Here is a 19,512-nt window from a genome sequence, read left to right on the forward strand (position 1 = left end):
CAGGTGGATACTACAGCCTGGGGCAAGGATGTGGCCTGTATTCTGCTGTTCTTTATTTCTACTTCCACTCTTTTCTTGCGGAAGAAGAATTTTTTTTTTGGTATTTAATCTTTATTTACAGGACACTGCAAGATATGAAATTCCACATAGAAATAGGAAACCCATTGAGAGGAGAAGCTTCATACAGTATGTACAGTTTGGAACTGTTCAAGTATAGTTTCTTTGTAAAAAGTGCTACAATAACAAACCATGTGTAAAGAGTTCTTAGTAGAGAAACAGTAAGACAAACTTCTACCAGACATAGTACACAACAAACAACTTTATGCCTCAGATGTACAGTCTAAAAGCTGAAGGTCCCAGCAGTGCCATCCTGAACTTGGAACGTATACCCTTCAGAGGTAGTTTCTGGAACAACATTTTGATCTGCCTCTTCCTCCACAGAGAAACACTTCTCAATCAAGTTCAATGAAGCTTTGTACACAGACTCATGTTCATGGTTTTGTAGAGCTTCAGTTTTGTCCAAACCTCCACATTCTTCAATCCTTATACTAAGTTTCTCAGTTTCCCCTAGTTTCTCAGCAGCGTGAAAGATATTTGAGATGGCGTCCAGAGTAACCAGAATAATTTTGGTGTCTTTCGCAGTTAGGAGGTTCATCAACGGCTCTATTATACCACAATGAACAAGGTATACGATCTGCTCAACTGTTCCGCCACTTGTGTAGTTGGTCACAGCCCATACAGCTTCCTTTTGTGTCTTAAAGTCTGCCTTAGAGAGAACGCCAACAAGGAACGGGACTAATCCATGATGTACAACTTGCTGTATCTGGTCCTGGCAGCCAGCCGTGATGTTTGACATCGTCCACGTAGCTTCCTTCTGAGTGTTAGTTTTGGAGTTTGTTCGCAGGCTGGGAAAGATGGCAAGTACTCCTGCATCTATTACAACCTGAGTCTGTTCATCTGTCCCAGTGACAATATTCCTTGTGGCTCTTAGCACGGGAGTCACAATTGGCAATTCAGTAGCTCCTAAAAGCTTCACCAGTTGAGGGACAACCCCCGTTTTCACAACCATTTCAATCCGTTCATTTGGACCATCAGTAAGGTAGGAAATAGCCCAGCAGGTATCAGCTAAACCTTCTGGATCATCGTGATGCAGGAGACGAACTAAAGTAGGAAGAATTTGCTCAACAGCATCTAAGGGGGGTGCAGGATTCTTGTTGCGACAAAGATTTGAAAGTGTCCGGGTAAGATTATGTAAGTAAGCTCATGCTAAAGATGACAAATCAGGAGCCGCCAAAAGTGCCAACAGCGGGTCAACTGCACCGTACTTGATAACCAAGTCTCGGAAAACCGAGCCATCACCTGCAATGTTTCCTAGAGCCCATACAGCTTGTTCACTGATGTGAGTGTGGGGAGATGCCAACAGAGAAATGAATGCTGGGATAGCACCTCCATCTACCACAGCCTTGGTCTGTTCTGATGTCCCGGAAGCAATGTAAGTGAGGACCCAAGCAGATTCAAACTGAATGGGACTACAATCAGTTCTGCCCAAGAAGGACGTAAATTTTGGAATCAAACCAGCCCGGATTATGCTGTCTATAGGGGGCTGTTTCTCCCTGGAAAGCAGTTTCCTAGCAGCTTTTGTACCTTGGAGCTGGCTTTGCAAATTGTTGCTATTTGTGCCTTTGACAATGTCATCAACAGACCAATTTACAGTGCCCTGGTTGTTGCGGTTTTCCTGCAGTGGAGAAGCAGCATCATCTGGAAAAGAGCTGACATTTCTCCTTTTCAGCATCTGGTCACTCTTCTTAGCTTTCCTGAGCTCCACATTAACTTCTATTCGGTGCCGCCTCATTCCTGGACTGTCTTTCCCCTTGTTCTTGAATCTGTTAAGGTGGGCAGCTGGTGAATTAGCATTCTTATTGGTGGACGCGGTTATGAGACAAAGGGAGAAAGCGACACAGCCGGCTCAAGTTTCCACAGGAGGCGGTGCGGGGCGCACAGGCTGCGGATCGACTGAGCTCAAGACGTCCACCACGGTCAGCCCAAGGATGGTGTGGTAAGGAAGAAGAAATATTTTCATTAGCAATATTCTTCCTTCCACCCTTCAAAGGGCATATCTTAGCATCTTTGATGTATGTTTAAAACAACTGATACAACCCATCTAAAATGGTTAAGTTATTTACATAGTTTAGACACTGCCAGGATGATTAATGAACAACTTTTTTCCTGTTGTACTAAAGCAGAATTGTGCTCATTCATTCATTCATCCATTCATTCATATGTCAGTTTACTCAACAGATAGTTATTTAGTACCTCTTTTTGCCTGTCACTGTGTTACTCGCTGAGCGTGAAATGGTGAAAATAACAGACAATTCTTTGCTTCATAGCATGTATGAATATCAGTAAGATAAGAGAAATCTCTTCAAGTTCATTTTTATTGCTAATGATTTTAATCAACTATGGAGTTTCCTTTTTTTTTTTTTTTTTTTCCTGTACGCGGGCCTCTTACTGTTGTGGCCTCTCCCGTTGCGGAGCACAGGCTCCGGACGCGCAGGCTCAGCGGCCACGGCTCACGGGCCCAGCCGCTCCGCGGCATGTGGGATCTTCCCGGACCGGGGCACGGACGCGTGTCCCCTGCATCGGCAGGCGGACTCCCAACCACTGCGCCACCAGGGAAGCCCTGGAGTTTACATTTTTAAAACATATGTTGAATAATCTGAGCAATTAGAGATCCAGATTGGGAAATACTTTCTATCACCAAAACTCTCTTCATAATATTTCCACCTAAGACGTATGAATGTTTTTATGCAAAAATAAATGCATAGAAAAAAATGTTAGTAAGAACACACACTAAAATATTAAAAGTGGTTAACTCTGGGGAGTGGAAAAACAGAGTTTTTATTTCCTTTTACTTTCTGACTTCACCAAATCATCTATATTCAAGCATATGTTATCTTTATCGTAGTATGTCAGTAGAGGTAAATCTAGTCCCTGGTACAGGAAAAAGGAAAATAAGTGGCTGTCACAAAAAAAGTTATTTCTTACTCTTATCACAGCCCAGTAAGGTTGTTCCTGATGGGATACATTTTTTTCAAGTGTGATTCAGAGACCCAGACCCTCTTCATTTTGTGGCTCTGCCATCTTCAACAAGTGAATCCCAAGTTTTTCCTAGGAGATGTACCCATCCCTGCATTCCAGAAAGAGAAAAGATGACCCCCTGGGAGGATCGTATGGGCCGTGCCTGGAAGTCACATACATCAGTTTTTCCTACGTCCGCATTGGTCAGATCTCTGTCACTTAGCCACATCTAGATTCAAGGGAAGCTGAGAAATGTAGGCTAGTTGTGTACCCAGTATGAAGGAAAACAAGTGACGGTGAATACATCGAAGTCTTGGCCACAGTGAGCTCTTCCATTTGACTCTCATTCTCACACAAAGAACACACTTGCTCCTCCCCAGCAACAACTTTGAGAAACAACTCAAAAGTCCCAACCAGCCGCTGTACCCATTTCAAAGCTCTGCATCTCCAGAATACACACAGTCCATGCCATCCGTCTAGATGGGACTCCCTGTGGTCCAGCAGGCTTTGAATTAAAAAGACAAGTCATTTTCCCCTTCATCTCATCCCAACGCACCCACTCAATGGTGGGACAGGGAGAGGATGAAAACCATCAGTACTCCCGTGGAGCAATGGGAACACATACCACTGATTCTGCTCTCTGGGAGCAACTCTCTTACACGTTGCTCCTGGCTTCTGGCTCTGCCTTCTGAGAATTCTTTATTGTCCATTTTCAAAGTTGCTATTGAGGAAAAAACGGTCCTTCGGGGCTGTACAGTTTTCACTGCACACTTCAAGCTGGTATAAATGTGGATGCCTGAAGGTGGTTTTAAGCCTCACATAGTTAAAGGGATTTTCAGTCCAGGTTTGTGGTTTCGTTGGCAATCACTGTACCCTAAGACACGTAATCAACTTCTGATCTATTTGCTTCCATTCAGTTTCATGTACCGGTAACCACACCCAAAATTCTCTTCTAATCATGATTTTCAGACCTGATTTATTTCTTTGCTTTATCACCACCCCTCTCTTCCTCTCTGATTTCAGTGATGACTTTCTTAAAGCTGTCTAGAATTATGGTACAGGTGAGAAGGCCAAGCCCTCAATCTGATCTTTGCCACAGGGCTGAGTTTTATTGGGCCTTTGTTGCATAAATCCTTTTCCATGCTTATCTCTTAGTATTTGGATCAACAGCTTAGTATTAGAAGCAATAGCTTTTCCAACCTTTGGTGTACCAAATGTCTGCACTCTCTAATCCCTTTTATCCTGTGTGGAAACTGGTCAATTCCATTCTGAGGTTATCTCCTTTTTTATTGTAGTAAAGATATTCACAACAAAATTTACCGTCTTATCCATTTGTAAATGTCCCATTCAGTGGCATTGACTTCATTTACATTGTTGTACAAACATCATCGTCATCCATCCACAGAACTCTTTTAATCTTCCCCAGCTAAAGCTCTGTACCTATTAAACACTAACTCCCCATTCTCCCTTGGCCCAGCCCTTGACAACCACCATTTACTTTCTGTCTCCATGAATTTGACAACTTTAGGTATCTCATCTATGTGGAATCCTTTTTTACATATTTGGTCTTTTTTGTAACTGGCTTATTTCACTTAGCATAATGTCTTCAAGGTCCATCCATGTTGTAGCATGTACCAGAATTTCCTTCCTTTTTAAGGCTCAATAATATTCCATTGTGTATATATATACCATATTTTGTTTATCCATTCACCCATGGTTATCTTCTTTTTGTAATAATTTGCTAAAAGTAGAAAATAAAAGCCAACATATTCCATTACACTGATTTCTGACAACCACTTCCCTTCAAGCTACAGTCTCAGTAACATATAGTGTGTTCTTCCAAGTCATCACAGACAACAGTTTTACCAAGTGTTTTGTCACTGCATAATACGTCTTTTTTTTCCAGCCTCCAATATCAGTTTCCTCACTGCTCTTCCCTGACCTCTATATCAATGCCCATGTTTTAAATGTTATTATGACAGCGTCCTGCTTAATGATACTACTTACGTTATTTCTTACAATAATTCTAGGAGTTATAATAGATAAACATGGAACTATCAATGTCTGCCTTAATTTGGGTTCTTTCAAAAGCAGAAGGCATCAAGGACCTGAGTCCTGGTAGTTTATTTGGAAAGTGATCCCAGGAGACAAAAATGAAGGAATAAGGAGAGACAGGGAAGAAGGAAAGCACACTATGAAATGTGTTATCAAGGCCACTGCTGTGGGCTCAGTTCTGCAGGAATTGTGTATTGAATGCCTCCTACAACTGTCTTTCTGAAGGGTGGAAACTGGAGCATTTATTGACCCACTCCTGTCCGCGTTGTTTGAGGGTTGCTCCTGGGGATGTTAATACTCTTGCTTATCCATGATGCATTTGCTTGTATGTAGGCCAAGTAGATTCCTGCAGGGGCAGAGAAGTCCCCTGGACAAAATGTAGAAAGATGCTCTGTGTATATTTGAGGTGGGATACAACCAACACAAAGCCTGTCCGAGTTTTTATAGAACTTTTTATCTCAGCAGCAGTAGAAATCACAGGTGGGCCGAAGAGATGCAGGACTGTGGCATATGGCAGCAGAAGTGTCTGCTACAGTGATATAGCAACATACAAGTTTAGGCTCACTAACGTCTTAGTGCATGTGTCTCCAGTAGCCCTCCTCTAAACAGCAAGACCCAGGCATCTGCCATATTGTAGCTCTACCAGCTTCAACAGATGATAGCCAAGGTCACCATGGTTATCTTTTTATTTAAATGGACAAGAAGGAAAAGGAGGCTGAAGGATCGCCCATAGGAAGTTTTTGTGATTTAGATCTGGAAGGGGCATCTATCACGTCCATCTATAACCTCTTGACCAGAAGTCAGTCACATGGCTACACCTACCTGCAAGGCAGGCTGGGAAACATAGGCTATTTTTTTGTTCCAGAGGGACTAGGAAATAGATTTTGGTAAACATACAGAAGCCTCTATAATAGAAAGTAAGATTGTATTTTTTAAAAAATCTAAGGCAATATATGTTAAACACGTTAAACCTAATTTACCCTTTGACCTAGAAATTGCAGTTCTAGAGGTCCTACTCTCATGGATATTCTCTGCTAGGTCCTCCAGATCTATTCTTCACCCTTCTTCCTTTCTGCATCATGGGCTCCCTAGTGTTCTGACTTCTACTTGGATTCAGCCAATGGAAATCTCCAGGAGGAGATCAGAGAATGGGAGGAGAGAAAAGTGGGAGCATATAGTTCCCTGGCAAGGCCACGCGTTAGGAGTGGCTGAATTCCTCTAGTGCAGGCCACAGCTTATCGTGGGAGGCCATCTCCTACAACTCCAGCCACCTCCACAGCTTCAGCTCCACTTCTGTCTCTCAGTTGCAGTTACTGCTCCCTCTTTTTGCCCCTTTGGGCCTGGGGTGGTGACAGCTCCCAGCTGTTCACCAGCTCTGGATGCTTTAATGCTGCTCACACTTTTTAAAATAGTCCTCAGTTGCCCCATTTAAGTGTGCCTTCTCTTTCCTTTCTGGACCCCAACTAATACATCATCCTAGAAAAATAATCAGAATTGCAAGTAAGGAACATACAAAGATGTTCAGCACAGCAATATTTAGAAGAGCAAAAGCTCTGAAACTGAGTGTCTAATAATTAAGAATAGTTAAATACATAACAATGAATGTATGATAGAAAAATATATATATATATACTAACATGTGAGTTTTCAGTGTCTTTTTCTGTCTCCTACTTCAAAAACCCTGCCTGAATCCCAGGAAAATTCTGCTCAAGTCTTTCCTTCATGTTCTCCCTCCCCAGTCCTCAAATATTTTTCACCAGAATGAATTACTGAGTTGATGGTGGGAGGCCTACATCTAAAGTTGTGGAGGAAATAGCTTGATTTACATTGAAAGAAAGGAAGGAGAAAAAATATTATATCAGTGAGGGGACTATATGGGACCAAAAGGGGGGACAGAAGATATGAGGAGATGAATGGGAAAAGAAGAACTTTGCCATGTGTGTTTCTTTTTGTAAACACTCTTCCAAAGAAACCTAGAATAAATATCTTTGTTATTTACAATACTCCCTGAAACTCCTGATATGAGATCCCTGTTTCTTTCCCATTTATTGATTTCTCACTGTGTGCCCCTGTGCAAAGTGAGTTCCCTGTCTCATTTCATGTGTTTGAGGCATCTCCGTATTCAAGATGAGGACACGGAAGCTCAGAAAGCTTGGCTGGGTTTTTTATGCCATCCCTATGTGTTCAGGAATTTCCGTCCCTGTGATAAAATACTGTATAGAAATTGTGTTCTAAGGATTCTAACGATCTGAAAACTGTAGTTTTATCTTTCTAAAATATGTTTTATTTTCTGCTTGTAGAAATAAACTATCTAAAAATCTGAAACCTTTGTAGAGGGAGAAAAAGAGAGAGTAAAGAATGAAAGGAAATACAGTCAATAATCATAGTATTCATAAATTTCATTCAACAAATATTTATTGGACTGAGGAAACAGCAGTGAACAAAACAAAATCCCTGCATCTAGAGAACCAACACTCTAGTGGGAGAGAGATAGACAATAACACAAAAAGTAACAGCAAATAACATGACAGAATGCTATGAGGAGGGATAAAGCATGGAGGGAGTAAGTGAAGGGAGCTATTTTAGACGGGGTATCCAGGGAAAGTGTCTCTGTGAAGTAAGATTTAAACAGGGACCTAAGGAGGTCACATGTGAGAGATGAATGGGATGAGGAGGTAGGCCATGCGACCATCTGGGAGAAGAACAGTTCAGCAAAGAAAACAGTGAGCACATGACCCTGGAGCAAGAGCACTTGAGACATGTGGCAAATGGAAGGATTTCCTGCTTTTTTAAGGCTTAATTTTATATATATATATATATATATATATATGTATATATAAAATATAATATATGTGTATATATATGTAGATAGATACATAGATAGATATGAGTATCAAATGCTATTATTGCAAAACTTAAGCCACTTACTGATTATGCACTTTTCTAAAAGACACAAATACAAGAATAAAATAAACACACCCAGTATATATCACATTTTGTCTATTCATTTACATATATGATTGCTTCCAAATCTTGGCTACTGTGAATAATGCCACAGTAAACAAGAGAGCCCAGATATCTCTTTGAGATAGTGATTTTGCCTCCCTTGGATATATACCTAGAAGTGGGATTGCTGGATCACATGGTAGTTCTACTTTTAATTTTTTGAGGAACCTCCATACTGTTTTTCACAGTGGCTGCACCAATTTACATTTCCACCAATAGTGCACAAGGGTTCCCTTTTCTCTACATCCTCACCAACAGTTATTATCTCATTATGATCTTGATTTGTGTTTCCCTGATAATTAGTGATGTTGAGCATCTTTTCATATACTGTTAGCCATTTGTATGTCCTCTTTGAAAAAATGTCTATACAAGTCCTTTGCCCATTTTTTTAATCTAGTTATTTGGGTTATTTGTTTTTTGTGTTTTTTTGCTATTGAGTTCTATGAATTTCTTATATATTTGGGATATTAACCCCTTATCAGATATTTGCAACAACATGGATATTTGAACCTGGAGGACATTATGCTAAGTGAAATAAGCCACAGAAAGACAAGTATCATATGATCTTACTTATATGTGAAATCTAAAACAAACTCATAGCAACAGAGAGTAGAATGGTAGTTGTCAGAGGCTGAGGGGAATGGGGGAAAAGGAGAGATATTGAACAGAGGGCATAAACTTTTAGTTACAAGGTGAATCAGTTCTGGAGATCTAATATAGAGCATGTTGACTACAGTTAATAATAATATATTGTATACTTGAAATTTGCTAAGACAGTAGATCTCAGGTGTTCTCACCACACACACACACACACACACACACACACACACACACACGTATGGTAACTACGGGAGATGATGTATATGTTAATTAGTTTGACTTGGTAAGCATTTCACAATGTATACGTATATCAAAAAATCACATTGTATACCTTAAATATATACAATTTCTAATTGTCAAAAAAAAAAAAACTCACCAAAACAAAGCAAGAGTATGCAGGACAGACTTGCTAAGTATCAAGAGGCTAGGCTTGCTAGAGCTCAGTGAATGAGGGAAAGAGCAACACGATGTGATCAGAGGGACAGCAGGGGTGTCCTATTGGCCTCGGAGGCCACTGTAGGAACCTTAGATTATATTCCAATGGAATGGGATGCCATTGGATGGCTTTGGACAGGGGATGGATTGATATGATTCACATTTTAAATGGTTCACTCTGGCTACTCTGTGGAGAGTATTGATAAACTCTTGGTTACCACTGCTGGGTATTTTTGATTTTCTTTATTTTTCTGTTTTAATAATAAGCATATCTCAGTTTTACAAGCATAGTTTATAAAGACAAAAGGCAATTATATTAGTTATACATAGCTGCATAACAGATTACCACAAGGCTCAGCAACTGAGAAGCACAAATGTTTATTATCTCACAGTTTCTGTGGGTCAAGAATCCTGGAGTAGCTCAGGCGAATGCCTCTGGCTCATCCCTCTGGCTCAGGGTATCCCAGGATGCAGTCACCTCAGGCTCACCTGGGGGGAGATCTGCCTCCAAGCTCTCTCACGTGGATATTGCCCAGCCTCCCATCCTCTCTGGCTCTTGACCAGAGACATCAGTTCACTAAAAGGGCTGCTGTCTTTCCCCAGAGTGAAAATATCCAAGAGAGAGAGAGGATGAGAGAGAGAGTTCCTAAGACAGAAGCCATAGTCTTTTTGTGACCTAATCTCATAAGTTATATCCCGTCACTTCTGCCATGGTTTAGTCTTTAAGAGCCACTATATCCTGCCCATGTTCAAGGGGAGGAATTACCCAAGGGCATGAATACTGGGAGGTGGGTGATACGGAGACCATCGTGGAGGTGCTGTCACAATAACTACTTTCTCAAAGCTCCTGATTTTACAGAAGCAGAAACCTATATGAATGTCAGCCTGGACTCTACCGCTCACCTTGAAGCCTCCACAGGGTAGTTGTGATGATGCTTCTGAAAGGGCTTTGAAAACGGCCCAGCACAGGAAAATGGAAGGGATTATTTTGCTTTTCTCATTGGTATCCATTCCAGATTTGGCCTATATTCTTCTTCATCACCTGTATTAATGATTTCATCGTGGGTTACGCATTCTGTTTCTAGAGTGAAAATCTTCCAGTTTGAACAGAGAAATGACAATAGGGAGTAAGAAAGCAGAGTGTTAACTCCTCCAGGTTCAGGATGGGCTTCCTATTTAACTGTATACCTCCCAGTAACAGAAGCTCTGACAACCCAATTCCCAGAGACCTGCGTATCCCTCAGAGATGAGGCCAGCAGAAGGGGAGGGTCAGAAGAAAGCAGGATGTTAGATACATTTGCCTTTGATATTTGTCTTATCTCGTTCCATAGTTATCCAAATTTGACTGTAAACTTTTGGAAGGCAGAGGCTTTATTAGTCTCTAAACTCTATATTCAAGCTTTACCATTAAATAATTCCCTAAGGAAAATCCTCCTCTACTGAAGGCAACTCAGTTTTAAAAAAACAGCGGTGACAAAATCAACCTTAAAATTCAACCTTGCCTAAATTGTGTCATGCTACTCCATGAAAAAAAAATTCCTCAGAGCACAGCTTCTGTTTCAAGATACAAAGATCTGACTCCGGGCAATTTTCTAACGTCTTCGTGCTTGCCTTTTGCACCCCTGGATTCCCCTTCCCTTTCTGGGCCCCCCTCCCATCCCAAGTGACTACTCCTTCATTTTCAGCCTCTTCTTCAAATACTACTAATTTACTCTTATACCTATTTTTATCATATTTCTCTGAGACACATATTCATTCATACTCAAGTGCTAATTTAGTCTAGTATTTGCACAGACCCCATCTCTCCTCTCATCTAATTACAGTATGGAAGGCTTTTTTACCAATTAGAGTAATTCTTAGATAGCCAGCAGGTGGCCATAGGGAGTGTGAAGAGAGCAGCGCCCCAAATCACAGGAGATCTACTTGTTTGAGCCAAAAATTAAGCAAGATTTAGTCTCTTTAAGGCGAATGGATTAGGAGGGAGGTGTCAAAATGGACTGCCCGTTATCCAAATCTCTTGTGAATACATTAGCATTAATTAATACATACATGAATATGTTTTACATTAATTTGTGTTGTTGAAATATATGTGGGCCAACCATCTGCCTGAGGGCATGCGGGAAGCGTTCCCAGAATTCTCTCAGTAGCCATGAACTGGAGTGTTCACCCCTATGTTCTCTGTCCATGTTTGGACAAGAGATGTTTCAGCTCTTCAAACAATTAGGTGAAGACTTGTTTATAGGGAAGAAAGCTAAGGCAGGAAAATAATGGCATCAGCAGCTGTTCTATTTAAGTCAGAGGCGACTGCTGTATGCTGAATGTTTGGTGGCTACTCCAGGCTTGGCATGTACAGCTATGACCTTAATTGGCGAAGCTAGAAGGAGAAGAAGCTACAGCTTATTGATTGATTATGTAAGCTCAGATGTTTGACACACATTATTTCATTGAGTCCTCCACACCGGCCCTGAGTTAGACCAATTCTACTGAGGGGAAAAGCAAGGCCCAGAGACCTTAGTATGTCCAAAGTCATAGAAACAGGATTAGTGTTCAGATATGTCTCACTCCAGGCATTGCTCTTGGAGAATGCCTATCAGCTCTGACATGAAGAGACCCTGAGGTTGCAAAGGCCACGTCCTCAGAAGTCATTTCCTAGAGTAAGAGAGGGAGGCAAAAACAGGCAGAGGCTGGGGAGCAGAAAGAAAGGAAGGGACCAGAAGGGGGAGGTTAGTGGAAAGCAGAAGATAGGAAACAACAGAGGGGAAAAGAAATGAGCTTCAGGAAAGGAATAGGGAAAAGAAGTGACCACAGAATAGGGGTGAAATCAACTGCTTTTCAAGACAGAAACAATAAAAATTTTGCAACATTCCTTAAGAATCCTATTGCTGAACAACAGAAAATTCGGTTGTTGTTTTCTATCAAAAGAAGTAATGACTACAGATGGGGAAATAAGGAACTGATGTCTGTTAAATGTCTTCTGTCAGGGCCTCTGCTAACCCATGGATTTGGGGAAAGTTAGAAAAAGACATCCTCTCTTGCTGGCGGTAGCTCCACAGGCACAGGGCTTGGTGAATTGATTCTGTCTTCAGTGCCCCCTCGTTCTCTTATCTGGGGAACAGCCTGCAGGAATGTGCAGGATGGCGCTACCTGCTGTGTACTAGGGCCTTGACATGCACTATCACATTACTGTATACAACAATTATTTCCATATTGTGGATCAGGAATCCGAGGCCCAGAGGAATTAATATCACACCATACAAACCAGACGCACACGTATGTGCACCCACACGCACACACACACACCCAGTATCCCAAAGTCACCCAGAGAGTGAATTCACTAAAGTAGTGTAATTGCAAGTGATTTGAAAACTCAATAAATAATCAGGTAATGTAGTAGCTGACTTAACTAAAAAACCCTGAAATTGTGTGAGCTTCAGGTTAGGATTGATTAGGGGACGGATTGATTTTCCTGCAGTTATCTCACGCACATCCGCCTCTGTGTGTCAGCTTCATCATCACAGCCCAGCAGTTGCAAAAAGCCCTCCTGTGACCACGCTGCCGACAGCATGTCTTCTAGTAGTTCCCACAGCATAAGAAGAAAGCCTGTTTTCCAGGAGCTCCTAGCAAATATATCCTCCATTCTAATTGGTCCATATTGGATCATGAGTTTATTGTTAAACCTATAATTGTGGACAGGGGCAAGATTATGCTGGGAACATAAGCCTGATCTACAGACCTAATCTGTAGAACCTGACTGAGCATCAGTTCCTCCAAAAGGTATAACCACTAAGAAATTAGATATCAGTATGCAAATCAAAGCCATTACCAAAAGAAGAAATGGGTACTTGGAAGGGCACCCATCTGTCCACCACAGTAAGTGTGGTAGATCATATGTTATTACTTAATTGTTTTTACCCCTTCCCTATCTCCATGGGAGAAGACTACTTTCTGATCCCCATTGAACCTGGGCTTAAGCATGTGACTATCCTTCCTTGCCTTTGATTTCGAGTTTGGTCACATGACTTGCTTTGACCAATGGAATGTTAGCAGATATGACCCAAGCACAGTTGGATCTCTCCTCTTGCACTCTGCCATCACCATATGAACATAAACCTGGTAGAGGTAGTCCCCTGGTCCAAGAGGAGGACGGACACGTGGAGCAGACCTGGACGTAATCCGCAGCTTGGAGGCCAACCCAGGGAGGAGGCCCAGGCAAGGTCAGCCGACCCCCAGCTGATCTGGGCCTCTGGGCAAGAAAGAATAATTGTGTTAAGCTGCTGAATCTCAGTGTTTTCCTATGCGGCGTTGTGGTGGCAAGGATTGACCAAGAGAGCCACCGAGTCAAACCCGGCGATGCTCTTTCCTCACGCGACAGCCCAGAACATTGCTCCATCCGTGTTTTCTCTTCTTGGCTGCAGTCGAGCCTGGGTCTCAGCTGAAAATGAAGGCTGCAGCTTTATTCTCTATTTTCAGTCTCACAGAAACATCTGAGAGAGTCAGCAGCTGCTTTTGAAGGTCCTTCTAGAGGGCTAGCTAGCTATCACACCACGTTAGCCGGTCAGTGTCTTAAGGCAGAACCATGCAGCCGCCATCACTTCCAAACCCTGCCAAGCGAAACCTTGCAGTATTGAGATGGCTGCACCTCAAACTGTCATGTGATTTCTGTATCAGAGGAATTTCAGAAACAGATGGTGAGCACAGACGAAGTAACGGTCGTACTCTGCGTACGAGGCAAAGGGGAATGAGTGAGCAAGGGGTTGAGAATCCAGCAAATTCTGGACGAACGCTGGGAGAGAAGAGAATTGCTGGGAGGGTGTCTTCTGTCTGCAAACCACAGGTTGTAGGAAGTCGGGAAAGAAAAGCGCCTGACAGGCAGTGGCAGGAGGATGAGCTTGGTGAAAAGAGAAGTTTTGCTTCTAAAGCAAGAGGATTCGAGGTTTAAGCAGTTTTTTAAAAATCACACCGGAAAAATAGGCAGCAAAATTAATCAGTTCACCTGAACTTGACCTTTAGGCTGGTGGATTGATTTGTTGTTTGAGGACATAGGCAGCATCAGAAGAGTTGAAGATGGAACAAATGTACAGGAACCAGATTCAGATAAATAACCCCGTCTACCCCACATCCAGCACGCCACCAGCGCCCTGCTCCCCAGAAACCCCCTTGCATTTCGAAGGGTGGGGGGTGATTTCTGTGGACGTCTCAGATGGCTGATCTCCTAATTCTATCATGAAATGTATTTCCCCTGGAGCTGGCATTTATCGCTGAATCCTGGCACGGCTCCTGAAATGTTGCATCTGCACCACTAAACTGAGGTTACTTGTAGTTCATTAATATGCAAGAGGGGCTGTGAAATCACCCCTGACTCTGACAGGAGTTCTTGCATGCCTTTCTGGAATGAAGTGGTCTGGCACCAACACTTGCCTTGTCTTCTTTTAATCAGCTCCATCTTGTCACTATATAAAGAGTTAAAAAAAAAAAAAGCTTTCTGAAAATCCTAAGGAAGATGCAGGGCATCTTTCTCTTTTCTTTCCTTTCTCATGTTTTTTTGTCATCCTCTAACACATCAAAGTAAGAAGTGACATGCAGTGCCCTGGAGCTCTTAGCAACATGCTTTTAGGTTTGGAAAATTTCATTTTCTACCTTATGATGATTACATGAGGAAAGATGAAATGCTAGCTTTGAGGTTTATTTGAGAAAGAGATGTAATAAATGTTGTGGCTTCCCACTGAATGGAACAAATCCATTCTGGTCATGGGGGGAATATTAAAAATTACATATATGTGTGCGTGGACACAGCTTATGTGACTTCAGTGGCATTTGTGGTCCTAGATGCTGAGACAGGAGACCTCGCATGGCTTCTTTCAGAAAATGCTGAATAAAGTTTTTCATTTGATCCAGCTCTGAATACATTTGATTCCAAACAAAAATGAGTTCCCACCCTGTCTGAGCTACAGCAATTGCCTTTAAACCAGTCCCCACCAACACCCACACACACCCACACAAACCCACACACACACACACACACACACACACACACACACACACGACCATAGAATACATACAGATTAACAGAGTTTACAGATTCCCCTTAGCTGAAATCTGCAAGTGTTGAAGAATTAATCCAATGTCCCTTTTCCAGAAAGTTCGTTTTTTCAAACAGTGGAGCAGGGCAGAGGACATTCGTGTTTTTTTCCGGCTATCATGATTTTTTTTGTCAGTGTGTTTTTGCTTTTGCCTGTGGAACTTCTCTATTAGCTGGGAGCTGAATAGAAAATGATAAGCTCATCTTGCCCAAGAAATAGAGCCAGCAAGGCAGGGAAATATCCTCATGGTTTCAGTCCTATGCTCCTTAGTAGGAAAGGATGCTAGAAAGAAATCAAGTATTCACTGAGTAAACCATTTTCCCACACAGAGAAACATGCAGTCTCGGGCTCTATTCAAAGCTCTCACATCACACATGCTGCTCTTTGTTCAGCCCACAGCTGGACCACACAGGTTGTAAGATGCGGGATTTGCACAAGTTTCGCCCATCAGCTCTGGCAGGCCACCCTCCATACAGAGTCGATCATCAACCACCCTCAGGGTCAGTTCTTCAGCCTCTCTTGATCACAGTCATCATTTGGGTTTGGAGCAGAACTATGAAATTTTTGCTCTGGCTGCAGAAAGAGGAGAGATCCTGATCCTTTTTCATAAATAACCTAAACCCTGGCTGTTCAATGACGATTCAAATCTCTGTTTACTCTCCTTCTTACGGAAACAAGAAAGCACTTTGATGGAATGCTTACTCTGTGCTCTCAGATGGATCCCCTGTCCTTATTCTGATCAGCTCTGTATTTAAAGGGAGATGACAACTTGTAAATAGTTTTAAATATTTAATTCTTAAAAGTTTTTGTTACTCCCCGCACTCCCTCTGAGGCAGATACTATGATTATTCCTACTTTACAAAGGAGGAGAATACACTTCCTCCTCTGAGTCCACACAGTTACCCTAAGGGCACACATGGATGGAGGGAGCTGAGATTCAAATCCAGTGCCTCAGACTCCAGAGCCTGTGCCATCGACCACCTTGCTCTACTGCCTCCTGCTGGTGGGAGGTTCGTGGGGCCCCCATGGTCTTCTGTCCCCTTCTTGAGCACGGGTACTGCAATTTCTGTTTACAAATTCATTTCCTTCGTAGGTTTTGAGCCCCTGGTATTTCCTTAAGCGATTATTCTCCAGTGTCAGAAGTGCTCAGTACATGTTTGTTGAGTGACTTAAAAAATAAACTGATAGGCACAGTGTATCAGAGAATTGAATGAAGGGTGAGTGGAGAATGAGATTCAGGGGAGAAAAAGAATTAAGCAGTGGTATGAAAACAAGAGATGAAAAGAGGCAGGGAGTTAGACTCTAATGAGGGAAAGGAAAAAGATTTGATGCTGATGTGATGCATTCTTCATGGATTTCGCCACCATTGTTGGGAAAGTCACAGTAAAGGGGGTGAGCAGGGAGAGGTACACCCAGTTGGAATGTTTGTTGATCTTGGTTTAGAAGACAGGGCCATGGAATGGGCTACCGTTCTGTGTTTACTTTTCTCTAGCTGAGCAAGTAAGGAGTAAATTGGGGCAAGTTATTTACCTTCTTTGGGCTTCCATTTCTTAGTCGGTATCGTGAGAAAATGGGAGATTAAAGCATTCCTCTACCACTGCAGAAAAGCAGGGGTGTGTAATTATATTCCCAAGTGGTTGCAAGCATTTTACAAACACGGCAATATGAGTAACAGTTATTATTATCAATAATAAAAAATAATGCATCACTGCGTGCTTTTTATGAACCAGACATTTTGTATACGTATTCCTGTCCATTTTTATGAAGGCAGAGATTGTGGCTCAAGAAATTGCATAATGTGCTCAAGCTCATGTAGCTGGTACGTTGCTGAGCTGGGATTTGAATTCAGGCCAGTCTATCTCTAAAGTCCACAGGAAGACACATCAGGGACCCGATGCCACTAGATTCCTCCTTAGCACATGTCCCTCAAAGGAACCTGCCATCATTTTGACTCAGAAAACCCTAACGGCTGCCGCTCTGCTTCATGTGATCCTGGCCTGCCGAGTACTGACAATACCCGGAGAGAAGCCCCTCAGGTGTCCCTTTGGACCATCAGAAGCCCCGCAGGTGTCCCTTTGGACCTTTGGACCTCCCCAGCAGCAGCCGTGCCTGCTGGTGACTTAGACCAGTAGCAGACTGAGGCAGGAGGACCAAACTGTTCCCTAGAGACCAACCCTTCCCGCCCCTCTCCCCCATAGACCTTGAAGCCAAATCCCTTAGTTAATTCAGGGGAAACGTCATGTGACTCCACCGTCTCCAAGGCTGTCACTTGCCCATTCACTCCCTTCTTATTGGCGAAAACTTCTGTCTGGATGCCATCGAGTCTTTTTCCTTCAGTGTCTCTATCTACTCCATTCCAAATTTAAAATTTGCTTCCATTATTGTATCAAAACAATCAATAGAAATTCGATACACAACATAGGAGCTTTTAAATGAATCATCCTTTGGCTTTGATCACTACATTTAAATAAACTCTTTAAAGACTACTAAAGGACCATAGTCCTTTAAAAATAGTTAAATTGTCTGCACTTGTATGCATATCTATGTATATGAATTTATAAATGCCATGTGTATGCATGTATATATACCTGCATGTTAAGGTAAGTGCCAATATCTACATGCAAATGTATAGCTTAATCACACACAACACACACACACGCACACACACACGCGCACACACACACACACACACACACACACACACACACACACACACACACACACACAGGTTTATCTTGTTTTTTGAGGGATGGAACCTGGGCCAATCATTTGCTTGTTTGCTCTCAGATGAATTCCCTGCCCTTGTTATGCCCTACTATGTTTTTAAAGGGGATAATAACCTGTAAGTATTTTAAAATATTTATTTTTTTTTAAATATTAAGATATTCATCTGTGCCGCACACCTATATTCTTGCAGATGTTGAGCCTAGAACAACCAAAGAAAACCATTGTGGGTCTAGCCTTGCGATATGAGGTTTAAAGGAGGTTAACCATATTAACTACGTCTACAGCTAGCCCTGTTAAATTTACTTTTAAAGTAAACACTACTTAAGTTTCTATCTACTAGACAAGCTTGAGAAGGGTGACTAATATGCAGAACCAAAGGGAGCCTGTATTATACAGCATCCAACTGGGCAAATAGAACCCACGCCAGTGGAGGGTTCATTGAATAGAGGGGATTTAATATGACAAAAGGTGTTTCAAAAGATAAAGGAGCAAAGAGTGAGGCGACTGGAAATTGGGGACTGTAGAAGCCACTCTCATCCCGGGGGTTGGGCAGACAAAGATGGGAGCCCACAAGTGACAGCTGTCATAGGCAGCTGGGACCAACAGGAAGAGTGGCCTGGTGGTTGCTGGAGCTCCGGAGGGGACACAGCAGTGGCCAGGGGTGCGGCCAGAAGCAGAGAAAGAGAAGGGAGAAATAGCCTCGCTTCTCCTCTCCTCACATCCTCCAGTCTCCAGCCAGACCCTACTACTGAACAAACCTAAACAAAACCAAGGAAGCCCGAGGGACATATTTTACAAGGATCAGCAGTCTGAAATACAGAGCAAGGCCAGCAAATTGATGCGATGTAGCCAAGAGCAAATGGAAAATGACTGGTCCTGATTTCATTGTTTAAAAACTAATTAAGACCTTTGTTAATAATTGAGATCTATATCTAGATGTCGATACCGATGTATGCCTTGCATCAGCGTACATTCTATCCGTATTTAGGTGGCTGTCCGAGTGACTTTCAGTGTCTTTCTCAGGAGGAAGCATATTGAAGTCAGGACTCAGCAAGCTTGTGGCTGGCTTTGACTGATGAAATACGAGCAGAAGTAACACGTGCTGCATCTGAGCAGAAGCTGTAAGAGCCATCCTGCAGCTCCACCATGTTTCCTTTCCCTCTGCCACAGACCTGTGATGCCCCAGACTAGGTAAGGGGACCATATCATTTATTATCCAAGCTGGGACACTGTATTTATTATACCTTTTTCCAATCCACAGTTGAACCCCGTTGCTTTAAATGTAGAGGTTTTCCACCTGAAAAGATGTCTGGAATTTGAAGGAAAACATTGTATATATTCCTTAAAAATGCAGCTAACATCCTGTTTAAAAATAAGTTTATTCTATGCTTCTCAACTCTTCAGACATCAGATAGTCATAGGCAAATAGAGGGAGAGCAGTCAACTCTGTGTTAACTGCAAAATGGTTAAGGCCTCAAAACATAGACTCCCCAAGTTCATACAATTAACCCTAACTTTGAGATGAGTAAAC

General features: G+C 42.3%; 1 protein-coding gene across 1 annotated transcript in view; it reads right to left on the reverse strand.

Moving 5' to 3' along the window:
* Window positions 1-311: 311 nt before the first annotated feature.
* Window positions 312-19,512, reverse strand: part of LOC132522633 (importin subunit alpha-1-like) — a 114,037-nt gene continuing 94,836 nt past the window's right edge. Inside the window, 1 exon segment of the mRNA XM_060153204.1 lies at window positions 312-1,965. Coding sequence (XP_060009187.1) covers window positions 341-1,965 — 1,625 coding nt within the window. The 3' untranslated portion in view covers window positions 312-340.

Source organism: Lagenorhynchus albirostris, chromosome 7, assembly GCF_949774975.1.
Source record: "Lagenorhynchus albirostris chromosome 7, mLagAlb1.1, whole genome shotgun sequence".
Taxonomy (NCBI): domain Eukaryota; kingdom Metazoa; phylum Chordata; class Mammalia; order Artiodactyla; family Delphinidae; genus Lagenorhynchus; species Lagenorhynchus albirostris.